This window comes from Capra hircus, chromosome 5, assembly GCF_001704415.2.
Source record: "Capra hircus breed San Clemente chromosome 5, ASM170441v1, whole genome shotgun sequence".
NCBI lineage: Eukaryota > Metazoa > Chordata > Mammalia > Artiodactyla > Bovidae > Capra > Capra hircus.
The window spans coordinates 41,109,580-41,122,893 of NC_030812.1; the positions used below are offsets into that span (position 1 = coordinate 41,109,580).

General features: G+C 35.1%; 1 protein-coding gene across 1 annotated transcript in view; it reads left to right on the forward strand.

Moving 5' to 3' along the window:
• The window catches only part of ABCD2 (ATP binding cassette subfamily D member 2), a 90,098-nt gene extending 77,586 nt beyond the window's left edge, over positions 1 to 12,512 (forward strand). Inside the window, exon 10 of the mRNA XM_013963869.2 lies at positions 8,601 to 12,512. Coding sequence (XP_013819323.1) covers positions 8,601 to 8,820 — 220 coding nt within the window. The 3' untranslated portion in view covers positions 8,821 to 12,512. The remainder of the gene's footprint in view (positions 1 to 8,600) is intronic.

Genomic DNA, 13,314 nt, shown 5'->3' on the forward strand with positions numbered 1-13,314 from the left:
TACCCTCCTCTATTGCACTACTTATTATAAGGAACTTGAAAGGTATCTCATGCATGATTCATAAAAAAAACTTTAATTCTCACTACATTGTACTGCCTACATTTGCTTTTCTGTTTCATCAATCAAAATCTTTTTCTTTGACATGTTAGTAGGTATATAGAGGACTCTGCATGCTATGGCTTCCTATTTCCCAAGGGATAGGCAGGATTCCTCCTCTCTGACTGGAGCATTCTGTAGCATGTGGCTGATCACATTTGTGCCAAAGCTGTCATTATGTACATGGCTTCAAACCTAGACTAAATAGCAAGCTTAAAGTTAATGCTTACCGTAATATTTACCTTATAGAGAATGTTTACTTTAAGACTGTAAGTTGAGTGTTCAGTTTAGATCAGATTTTATTTGTTCAAAGTTCTTTGACTCTGAATTCTACTTTTGAGAGGATAATCTATTTCCTCTCAAATCTACTATTTGAGAGGATAATCACTTTATTTAAACATTCAGATTTTTTATATTTTTCTTTCTCAAAATTTACCTGAAATTAGAGAATTTCATGAAGTGATCTTTTCTATAGAATTTTGTAGTTTGTCTCTCTGTGGTTAAAAATATCAATCAGCATCTGGAATGATAGGACCCTGATTTGCCAATCTCCCCAGAGGCAGTCTGGATCTGGTCCAGGATGAGTTACAGTCCATGTTGATGAGTGATATCTATGACCTTCTCTTGGAGAGAACCAACAGGAATTGGTTTAATACAATTACGACATATGCCTGTGGAACCAGACTTGTAGAACTCTTGAGTCCTTTCTAACACAGTCCTGGTGTTTCGCTAACCTCTATCAATGAGTTTATTATGCATTCTTGTCATTTAGTTCCTATTCAAGTAGCCTAAAGTGGCGTTGGAAGCCTGTTTAGCTGCTTTTTTTTTTTTCATTTTAGAACAAAGAGGTTTTTGTTGTTGTTGTTTTTAAGACTTTTCTTTTTAAAAAAAGTTTTAGGTTCATAGAAAAATTGAACATACAGAAATATGCCCATACTCTCTGTCCCTACATGTATAGCCTCCTCCATGATCAACATCCCCCTCCAGAGTGGTATAATTGTTACAATTGATGAACCTCTACTGACACATTCTTAGCATCCAAAGTCCATAATTTTCCTTAGGATTCACTTACTGTTGTGCATTGTATAGGTTTGGACAGATTTATAAATACATGTGTCTACCATAATAGTCATACACGACTGAGCCTGCACACTTTCAGGCTCAATTCAGTTTATGTTCAGTTCAGTTCAGTTCAGTCACCCAGTCGTGTCCGACTTTTCACAGCCCCATGGATGCAGCTGCATGCCCGATTTCCCTGTCCATCACCAACTGCCAGAACTTACTCAAACTCATGTCCATTAGGTCAGTGGTGCAATCCAACCATCTCATCCTCTGTCATCCCCTTTTCCTCCTTCCTTCATTCTTTCCTAGCATCAATGTCTTCCAATGAGTCAGTTGTTTGCATCAGGTAGCCAAAGTACTGGAGTTTCAGCTTCAGCATCAGTTCAGTTCAATTCAGTTTAATTGCTCAGTTGTGTCTGACTCTGCGACTCCATGGACTATAGCACACCAGGCCTCCCTGTCCATCACCAACTCCCAGAGTTTACTCAAACTCGTGTCCAGTAAGTTGGTGATGCCATCCAACCGTCTCATCCTCTGTCACCCCGTTTTCCCACCTTTAGTCTTTCCCAGCATCAGGGTCTTATCAAATGCGTCAGTTCTTTGCATCAGGTGGCCAAAGTATTGGAGTTTCAGCTTCAACATCAGTCCTTCCAATGAATATTCATGACTGATTTCCTTTAGGATGGACTGGTTGGATCTCCTTGCAGCTCAAGGGACTCGCAAGAGTCTTCTTCAACCCCACAGTTCAAAAGCATCAATTTTTCAGTGTTCACCTTTCTTTATAGCCCAACTCACATCCATATATGACTACTGGAGAAACCATAGCTTTGACTAGATGGACCTTTGTTGGCAAAGTAATGTCTCTGCTTTTTAATCCTCTGTCTAGGTTGGTAATAGCTTTTCTTCCAGGAAGCAAGCATCTTTTAATTTCATGGCTGCAATCACCATCTGCAGTGATTTTGGAGCCAAAAAAAATAAAGTCTCACTGTTTTCATTGTTTCTCCATCAATTTGCTATGAATGGATGGTATTAGGTGCCATGATGTCTGTTTTCTGAATATTGAGTTTTAAGCCAGTTTTTTCACTCTCCTCGTTCACTTTCATCAAGAGGCTTTTTAGTTCTTTTTTGCTTTCTGCCATAAAGGTGGTATCATCTGCATATCTGAGGTTATTGATAGTTCTCCTGGCAATCTTGATTCCAGCTTGTGCTTCCTCCAGCCCAGCATTTTGCTTGATCATTCTGCATATAAGTTAAATAAGCAGGGTGACAATATATAGCCTTGACGTGCTCCTTTCCCGATTTGTAACCAGTCTGTTGTTTGATGTCCAGTTCTAACTGTTGCCTCTTGACCTGCATACAGATTTCTCAGGAGGCAGGTCAGGTGGTCTGCTATTCCCATCTCTTGAAGAATTTTCCACAATTTGTTGTGATCCATACGAAGACTTTGGCATAGTCAATAAAGAGAAGTAGATGTTTTTCTGGAATTCTCTTGTTTTTTCTATGATCCAGCTGATGTTGGCAATTTGATCTCTGGTTCCTCTGCCTTTTCTAAACCCAGCTTGAACATCTAGAAGTCACAGTTCATGTACTGTTGAAGCCTGGCTTGGAGAATTTTGAGCATTATTTTGCTAGCATGTGAGATGAATTCAATTGTGCGGTAGTTTGAGCATTCTTTGGCATTGCCTTTCTTTAGGATTGGGATGAAAACTGACCTTTTCCAGTCCTGTGGCAATTGCTGAGTTTTCCAAATTTGCTATCAAATTGAGTGGAGCACTTTCACAGCATCATCTTTTAGGATTTGAAATAGCTCATAAGGAACTGGAATGCAAAAGTAGGAGTCAAGAGATACTTGAGGTAGCAGTCCAGTTTGGTCTTGGTGTACAAAATAAATCAGGGGAAAGGCTAACATACCAAGAGAATGCACTGGTCATAGCAAACACCCTCTTCCAACAACACAAGAGAAGACTCTACACATGGACATCACCAGATAGTCAACACCGAAATCAGACTGATTATATTCTTTGCAGCCAAAGATGGAGAAGCTCTATATAGTCAACAAAAACAAGACCAGGAGCTGACTGTGGCTCAGATCATGAACTCCTTATTGCCAAGTTCAGACTTAAATTGAAGAAAGTAGGGAAAACCACCAGACCATAGATGTATGACCTAAATCAAATCTCTTATGATTATACAGTGGAAGTGAGAAATAGATTTAAGGAACTAGATCTGATAGATAGAGTGCCTGATGAACTATGGATGGAGGTTCATGACATTGTATAGGAGACAGGGATCAAGACCATCCCCAAGGAAAAGTAATGCAAAAAAGGCAAAATGGTTGTCAGAGGGACCTTATAAATAGCGGAGAAAAGAAGAGAAGCTAAAGGCAAAGGAGAAAAGGAAAGATATACCCATTTCATTGCAGAGTTCCAGAGAATAGAAAGGAGAAATAAGAAAGCATTCTTCAGTGATCAATGCAAAGAAAGAGAGGAAAACAATAGAATGGGAAAGACTAGAGGTCTCGTCAGGAAAATTAGAGATACCAAGGGAACATTTCATGCGAAGATGGGCTCAATAAAGGACAGAAATGGTATGGACCTAACAGAAACAGAAGATATTAAGAAGACATAGCAAGAATACACAGAAGAACTGTACAGAAAAGATCTTAATGACCCAGATAATCATGATGGTGTGACCACTCACCTAAATCCAGGCATCCTGGAATATGAAGTCAAGGGGGCCTTAGGAAGCATGACAAATAACAAAGCTAGTGGAGGTGATGGCATTCCAGTTGACTGTTTTAAGTTTTAAACGATGATGCTGTGAAAGTGCTGTCCTCAATATGTCCTCAAATTTGAAAAATACATCCTTATAGTATTATACAGAGTATTTTGATTGCTCTAAAAATCCTCTGTGCTCTGCCATTTTATCTCTCTCCTCAACCCATGGATCATGAGTTCCAATCCCACAACTTCATGACAAATAGAAAGGGAAAAAGTGGAAGCAAAACAGATTTTATTTTCTTGGGCTCCAAATAACTGCAGACGGTGACTGCAACCATGAAATTAAAAGACTTTTGTTCCTTGGAAGGAAAGCTATTATAAACCTAGATAGTGTATTAAAAAGTAGAGACATCATTTTGCCAACAAAGGTCCATCTAGTCAAAGCTCTGATTTTTCCAGTAGTCATGTGTGGATGTGAGAGTTGGACTATAAAGAAGCCTGAGCACTGAAGAATTGATGCTTTGAATTGTGGTGCTGGAGAATATTCTTGAGATTCCCTTAGGTTGCAAAGTGATCAAACTAGTCAATCCTGAAGGAAATCAACCCTGAATATTCATTGGAAGGACTGAGGCTGAAACTGAAATTCTAATATTTTTGTTCACCTGATGCGAAGAATCAACTCATTAGAAAAGACCCTGATGCTGGGAAAGATTGAGGGCAGGAAGAGAAGGGGACCACAAAGGATAAGATGGTTGGATAGCATCACTGGCTCAATGGTCATGGGTTTGAGCAAACTCTGGAGATAGTGAAGGACAGTGAAGCCTGGTGCTCTGCAGTCCATGGGGTAGCAAAGCGTTGGACACAACTTAGAGACTGAACAACAACAACATCAACTCCAGAAACCACTCATCTGTAATGTGTCCACAGTTTTTCCTTTCCCAGAATATCATGTACCTGGAACCATATAGTATGTAGCCTTTTCAGATTGGTTTCTTTAACTTAGTGATAATCATTTGTTTCCTCCATGTCTTTTCACAGCTTGATACCTCATTTCTTTTTAGTGTTAAATAATATTTCATTGTTTCAATGTACAGTTTGTTTATCCATTCACCTACTGAAGATAGGCTTGGTTGCCTCCAAGTGTTAGCCATTATGAATAAAGATGTTATAAACATTCATATGCAGGTTTTTGTGTTGACATGCGTTTTCTCAAGTCCTTTAAGTAAATATCAAGAAGTGAAGTTACTGGATTGTACTGGTAAGAGTATGTTTACTTTTGTCAGAAACTACAAAACTGTATTCCAAAACAGCTATACCATTTTTCATTTCCACTAGCAATGAGAGCCCCTGGAGAAGGAAATGGCAACCCACTCCAGTATTCTTGCCTGGAGAATCCCATGGACAAAGGCGCCTAGCAGGCTATAGTCCATGGGTTTGCAAGAGTGGGACACAACTTAGCAACTAAACCACCAAAAAACAATGAAAGAGAGTTCCTGTTGGTCCACAGCTTTGTCAGCTTTTGAAGAGATCAGTGTTCTGGATTTTGGCCATTTCAAACAGGTGTGTAGTAGACAAATTTTTAAATAAATAATAAAATCTAATTTCATACTTTCAAACCAAAAAACAAATGAACAAACATGTTTTTAATTGTAGCTACCTATAGTGTATTTCCCTGTAAACTAATAATCATGTTAGTTCTGATTTATGAACTAATTTAGTCATTTTAGGTTATAGAAATCTACCATTTCTGATTATCCTTTCTTCCTACATGAAATTCTTATTTTCCCTGAAAAGATTTCAGAAGAGGAAAAATATGTATTATATTTTCCTCCATACAACAAATGGGTAATTGTTGACTGTAAAGAGTAAAATCAATACTGTATCTGAAGACATCAAAAATTATAGAAGCTTATTAAATTATTTGATTCCTGAATAGAAGTACAATTTTATAATTACCACTATCCAATGCTTTATCTTATTTGTACAGAAAGTCTGCAAATTATTTCCAATAAGCCTCAGTTAAAATAGTTTTCTTTGAAATTCCTCTGACTAAAATAAACCCTGAAATAGTGTTTTAGCACATAATATAGAACATAGGTCATGAAATACCAATATAGTTTCTTCCCCTGTGTAGAAACCAAATAATGTTGTAGGCCTGGAATGATGAGCCAAACCTTCAATATACACTGAAAGTGGAAGCTGCTCAAGATCTGAACTACTGCATTCTGAAACTGCTCCTGGTTGAAGATTCATGGTTAGGAAAGTCCAAGAGAAGCTGACAATGAAGTAAACAAAATGATAGTTTTTTTCCTATTAATTCTCTTTCCTGTATCACTATCCTTCTTTTGTTTTTTCATTACTTTTGTTTTAGCTGTCATATTTTAATAGCAATATTGTCATTAAAAAAAATTTCCCTTGATGTAAGAACACATTGTTTTAATTTTTGCAAGGTCCCACCTGTTGGGAGGTCAAATTTTTGGAAAAGTTGAAACCCTAAAGATAGTTACTCAAAAGTATATGGGAAAGATTAATATCTGTCATATGATATCAAACATATGAACATCAGCCTTCAGCTTAAAAGTGATATTTACCCTTTTAGACATAGTTTAATTTAATTAGTTTAATTTCCCCATCTTAATGGTAAAATCATCCAATCAAAATGTAATGAAACCCAAATTTCTATCAATCGATAAATAGACAAAATGTATAATACCATAAATGGAATATTATTCAGCCATAAAAATGAAGTACTAATAATACAACTTTTAGATCATTTGTTGGGTGGAAGAAATCAGTAACAAAAAGCTGTTTTGTATGAGTCTGTATGTATGAAATATCCAGAATAGACAAATCTGCAGAGAGGAGCTTAGTAGTAGGCAGGGACTGAGCAGCAGAAGAAATGGAGATGGACTGCTAATGGGTATGAGGTTTCTTTTGGGAATGAAGGAATATTCTGGAATTGGATAGTGCTGATGTTTGCATGAAGGTGTGACTATACCAAAAATCACTGAATTTTACATTCTAAAAGAATGAATTTATAATATATAAATGATATTTCAATTTTAGAAAGGAGGGTAAACTGACCTGATAGATCCACACTGAGGATAGTAACCAATAACAATGAGAACTTAAAAGAAAACAAGAAGTAAGAAAACCTGTAAGGTAAAGGCATAAAAACTGAAGACACATAAGAACATGTGCCACTTCAGCATAGTGTCAACATGCAGTGGCTCAGCCGTGTGAGGCCAGATCTGCCAGGACTACCTTCTTTAAACCTACACCCTACAATTCCCAAAGAGTGGTAACCTTAACTTTCACTTAGGAAAAGGTTGTTTACCTCCTGTCTTATCAGTAAAAATCATCTCTATACCTCTCTGAAATTCCTAGTTATGAACTTGAAACATGAGGAAAAGAGAGCAAATTATATGAAAGCATGAAACTGGCTTTAGAGGACTTCTATAAGTTCATTTTTAAAAAACATTTTAAACTTTGATTTTTGAGAAATTTTTCTTATGTTGACTAATTCATTCCCAGAGGATAGTGTATTTCCTTTATTCTTCTTAGTTATTTTCTTAATAACCTTTAAAATTTTTACTTTCTTGCCTCTGCTTCCTGTTCTTATTCGCATTCTAGTTCAGTTCAGTTCAGTCACTCAGTCATGTCCGACTCTTCGTGACCCCACGGACTGCAGCACATCAGGCTTCCCTGTCCATCACCAAGTCCCAGAGTTTACTCAAACTCATGTCCATCAAGTTGGTGATGCCATTCAATCATCTCATCCTCTGTCATTCCCTCCTTCTCCCACTTCAATCTTTCCCAGCATCAGGGTCTTTTCCGATGAGTCCATTCTTCTCATCAGGTGGCCAAAAGATTGGAGTTTCAGCTTCAGTTTCAGTCCTTCCAATGAATATTCAGGACTGATTTCCTTTAGGATGGACTGGTTTGATCTCCCTGCAGTCCAAGGGACTCTCAAGAGTCTTCTCCAACACCACAGTTCAAAAGCATCAATTCTTTAGCACTCAGCTTTCTTTATAGTCCAATTCTCTTTGTAGTCCAACTCTCATATCCATACATGACTACTGGAAAAACCATAGCTTTGACTAGATGGACCTTTGTTAGCAAAGTAATGTCTCTGCTTTTTAATACACTGTCTAGGTTGGTGATAACTTTTCTTCCAAGGGTCAAGGATCTTTTAATATCATGGCTGCAGTCACCATCTGCAGTGATTTTGGAGCCCCCCAAAATAAAGTCTCACTGTTTCCACTGTTTCCTCATCTATTTGCCATTAAGTGATGGGACTGGATGCCATGATCTTAGTTTTCTGAATGTTGAGTTTTTAAGCCAACTTTTTCACTCTCCTCTTCCACTTTCATCAAAAGGCTCTTTAGTTCTTCTTCACTTTCTAAGTATGCTTATATTTATTCAGGAGCTATACCAGGTTATGAATATAAATAAATGTAATAGTATGTCTTCCTTTGCAATACACATATATTCAGAATAAAAAATGAATTTAATACAAACAATAGAATTTTCTAGAGACTAATGATTTTGGAAGTGAAACAATCACAATATTTTACCTCTTGAACGATTCTTGAAGATTAAATGTAAAATAGACACCTTACTTAACATTTGCCTTTGAATATTAATTAGAATGATAACTCTGTAAGTAAAATGGCTTTTTGTAATTATTGCTAATAATATGATTTCATTTTGATTATGCAGGAAATACCACACTCATTTATTACAGTTTGATGGTGAAGGAGGTTGGCGCTTTGAACAACTGGATAGTGCTATTCGTTTAACACTAAGTGAAGAAAAACAAAAGCTAGAATCTCAGCTAGCCGGAATTCCCAAAATGCAGCAGAGACTCAATGAACTATGTAAAATTTTGGGAGAAGACTCAGTGCTGAAAACAATAAAAAATGAAGATGAAACATCCTAATTTATTCTGATATGTTTTAAATGTTAATTTTTAGTTAAAGGCTCAGAGACATGCTTACAGTTCATGCATTGTGTTGAGCTAAGGACAGAGGGAGAAAAGGTAGCAGGAAATGTTTTATACGATTTTAGCATCAAGGAAATGTATGAGCTGACTTTTCAGAAGAAAATAAACAAATACATTATGTAAGATTAGTCATTATGGCTTATACTAATTCCTAATGAAAGACTAATTCACATGTAAAACAGGATTTTCTAGGTGAATTAGCAAATTTGCTATGTGTATGTGATGTGTCTGAAAGTCTTGACAAACATGAGACCTGTCTTGAGGATAGACAACTTAAGAACAATGTTTGCGTTGAAACCATGTGCATAAAAATAGAAGTTTGAGTGACATTTTTGTCCATTTATGGTTGTTAGATTTAACAGCTAGAATCTATGTTCCTTTATTGATAGTGGTCAACTAAACCTGTGTACACAATAGTTCGGTCGGTAATTTCAACATGAAAAAATTCTTTTAATGACAGTGGTTGAAAGAAAGAAGCATGGCTATGTTTCTTTTATATGTAAAAAATATCCTATTTTTAATTTTAAATTTTGAGAATCTCAATACAGGCACATAACAAGTTCATTTTAATAAGAATCTTACTTATTTGTTAGTAAACTTTTTCATTCTAAAAAGAGAATCGCCAATTTAGAAAAGGAGTATCCAAACAATGTTTGTCTCAGCCTGTTACTTTACTTGAAAGGATTATTTATTGCAAATTCTGTCCAGAAATACTTAGCTTGTTTTCATGCTCAAAGGAGTCCACCACATTTAAAAAATAGCAGTGCTATAAGAATAGAGAGATTTTCAAAATCAGAGTAATAATATACATTGAAGTAGTATTTTGTAATTTGCAATTTATAATAATATAATTTACAATCCTCATTTACATCACTTCATTTTAATCCTTATGGCAAACTTTTGAAGCAGATATTATTTTTCCTAGTTTGCTTTTGAGAAAATTGACACTCATATTTGCCTTAATCATGCAAATTTATTTAAGGGCAAATCCCAGGCTCAAATAAAGTTTTCCTATATCCCTGGTTCAGTGCTATTTTCACTATTATCTTTGAAATTCAACTGGGCAGTAATAGCAATAAAAGATGAGATGTTGTAAAAAGGATAAATTTAGTAATGCTAGTATTGTCATTATTTGATTATTGTCTATAAGATATGGAAATTAAGTATAAAATGTAAAGGTCATTGGTCTGTGGCTTAAAATGGGGCGGGAATGTTAGAAAAATCTTTCAACAATATGCACTCTTACTCAATATTAATGTACCCCTATACCCAGCAATCAAAAGGGGAACTGTTATGTCAGTTTAATATTTATCAAACATAATGAGAAATAATCTGTATGGAATAGTCTTATGAGATAAATCTTACATATTCGATTGCCCTGGAGTTAGTATGAAAGCCAGGACTACCATTTTAATCTCCTACTGCCTGTGTGGCCATTGATAGGCCAGAAAAAGTGGAAATACTCTGTTATTAGTGGTTTAAGACTTTATTTGCTTACTTAGACACAGCCATAATAGATGCTAAGTCAGTGACTTTCAGACTTTTTCAATTGGTAGAAGACCTGGATATCATTCATGATGCTTGTAATAGAACAGTGTAACATTTCACACTTTCAATTCTTTGATGCTGACATTTTAAATTATCAATAAATGTAACCACCTTACTTGAAAGAATGTAATATAAAAATCAAAACCAGTACATCAAAGTTTTTCTGTTAGTATCATTAACTGCTCATTTATTCATTTGTCAGTTACTACTACTTACTTATTAGAAAGGTGAGGCAGGCATCAAAGGTTTTATAAAAAATTCATGGAACTAAAACTTGAAAAATATTATTCATTTATGTAAATTATGTATTAGTAGTTATCCAGTTTATACCACTGTAGGGAAAAGTCTGGGGTGGTTATCTGAAGTTAATTTTTAAAGGTAGAATAAGAAAATTAAAAGTTGTCATTTTAAACATGTGCATAATTTTTATGCCTTAATTTTCTTAATTTGAAAATAAAGCATTTAGGAAAAAACATATTGTTTTTGAAAGTATGAAAAGAATGCCAAAGCAAATATTAGATTTTTAATTAGCCCTTATTTAATATATTGTACCAACTGGCTGAAGTAAAGAACTCATAATTTATAATGTACAGGATTCAAGGATTTTTAAAATTCTGTATTAAAAGCTGTACACATTGTGGTTTAAATGTTAAGAGTTCTAAAGAAACATATTTTGCATGCACATTTTGTGTCCATTTATTTTCTGAATTTTCTTCCAAGACCAATATCCCCTAACTTGGAGGGGAAAAAACTGTAATTTGAATTTGTATTTATGTTTCATTTAAGTGTTTACAAAATGGTCCAAAGAGTATACCATGTTTTACTATTCTTATAGTTAAATTTTGAGAAAAATGTAAGATTGATAAATAAAATAGCCATCTTTGAATATAGCATCCTTGAATATAGCCATCTTTGAATTGTAGGTGAGGAATGGAAAAAGAAGGGTTTCAATTTTCAAATGAATCTATTTGCCCAAATTATTTTGACATCTGTTTTATTTTGTTTTGGTCAAAAAAAAAACTATGAATTTATAGATATTGATTTTTAAATGTGTTGTTTTTGGTTAACTTATAAACTTGGAAAGAACTTGCATTCTATGAAAATGTTGCATTATATTTCTACAGCATGTAATGTTATGCCAAGCATGAGTCTAAAATAGTGTGTGTTCTTGTAAACAAGATCATGTGTGAAAATCTCTCTCCATTAATCTCAAGGAGAATGATATATCTTGAAATTCAACTGGAGTTTACATTTGTTTCTGATAGGAATGGTTTTCCCCTGATAATAGTTTAGTTTTTGTGTCAAATTTTGTTCTTCCAGTAAAGGTATAAATGACCATGTTAATTTTGTTTTGAGACTTTGACTCCAAGTATAATTTCATGTTTGGCAATAGTCTTAGCCTATTTTAATAGTTTTTAATCTGTTTGGAATAGTTTTTTGACCCAATAAGCCTAGAAAAGTTTGTTACATATTGGAACCCCTATCCAGAGAATGTTACATATTTCTGAGATATGCATAAAGTGGTAATCACTTTTATTAAAAGAGATGTCTTTGATATAACTACTTTATGGCAAAATTATATTCATTTAGAAGTATAAAATACTTTCACATAGCTCAGAGTATTTACCAGTCTGATGATGTAGGTATGATTAAGAGGTAGGATTTAGATATAATGAAGAGTTATACTTGCAGCGTTTGCCACATGAGAGCTTTCAGATGGATGTAGAGAATATTTTCATTAAAAGCAAATTCCTTCTTCAGAATTGCTGATGAGTTTCCTGATTACCAAGTACAAAAGCCTTTACAGTTTTTGTTGCGAAATTTTCAAAACCAATTATCTACGCTTATAAGCAAGCATTGTATATTAGGGGTTGTACTAATGAAAGCAAATGAGAAAAATTCCTTAATGGTAAAAACCATCATTTGGTTACGTAAAGCTACAATATGGCTATGGTGTGAATACACTGTAATATAGTCTCCATCTGATATGCAGTTATTTGAGCTCAACATTACTTGTGAGTTCCTAAATTATCATAGAAAATCTTGACTAATCAACGGAATTACAGATCATTCCAGTAATAAAAAACATCCTATTTCTATGTTGTAAATGACTCTGTTGAGTGTTTTCATACACTTCAGTTACAAGTTATATGATGTACCATGCACAATAGTCACCAAGTAGTTGTTTAAATATTTATTTTCCTTATTAATTCAACACATATTTATTTATTAACTACCAACCTATGCCAGATGCTGTGCTAGGCTCTAGGAATAAATAAAATATGGTCCTTGTCCCAAGAAGCTTGCATTCCACTGAAAATTAGGAAAATGAGTCTCATCATTCAGAGAAAAATTCAATAGATACTATTTATTATTTATCAGGTAGACACAAGGGCTTCCCAGATGGCTCAGTGGTGAAGAATCTGTCTGCCAGTGCACAAGATGTAGGAGATGAAGTTTCGACCCTTGGTTCAGGAAGATCCCGTGGAGAAGGAAATAGCAACCCACTCCAGTTTTCTTGCCTGGGATAATCCCATGGACAGAAGAGCCTGGAGGGCTGCAATCTATGGGGTCGCAGAGAGTCAGACACGACTGGGAACAAAGGCACTACATGTAGGCACAAAACACTGTGTATACGTTGACTCATTAAATCTTTACAAAACTCTAATTTAATAAAAGAAGAAAGTGAGAACAGACGTTAAGCAATTCATCCAACCAGATGCAGCTGTTAAACTGTAGAGCTGAAATTTGAGCCTAGCAATATTTGATTACCAAGCCTTTGTAACTCCCCATTACCTTCCCTTTAATTAGTTTAGGTCATTTTTCATTATTACGGTTTTTAACTCCGAAGTTGTAGTATATTTTTTAACTGGCTAAGGGTTT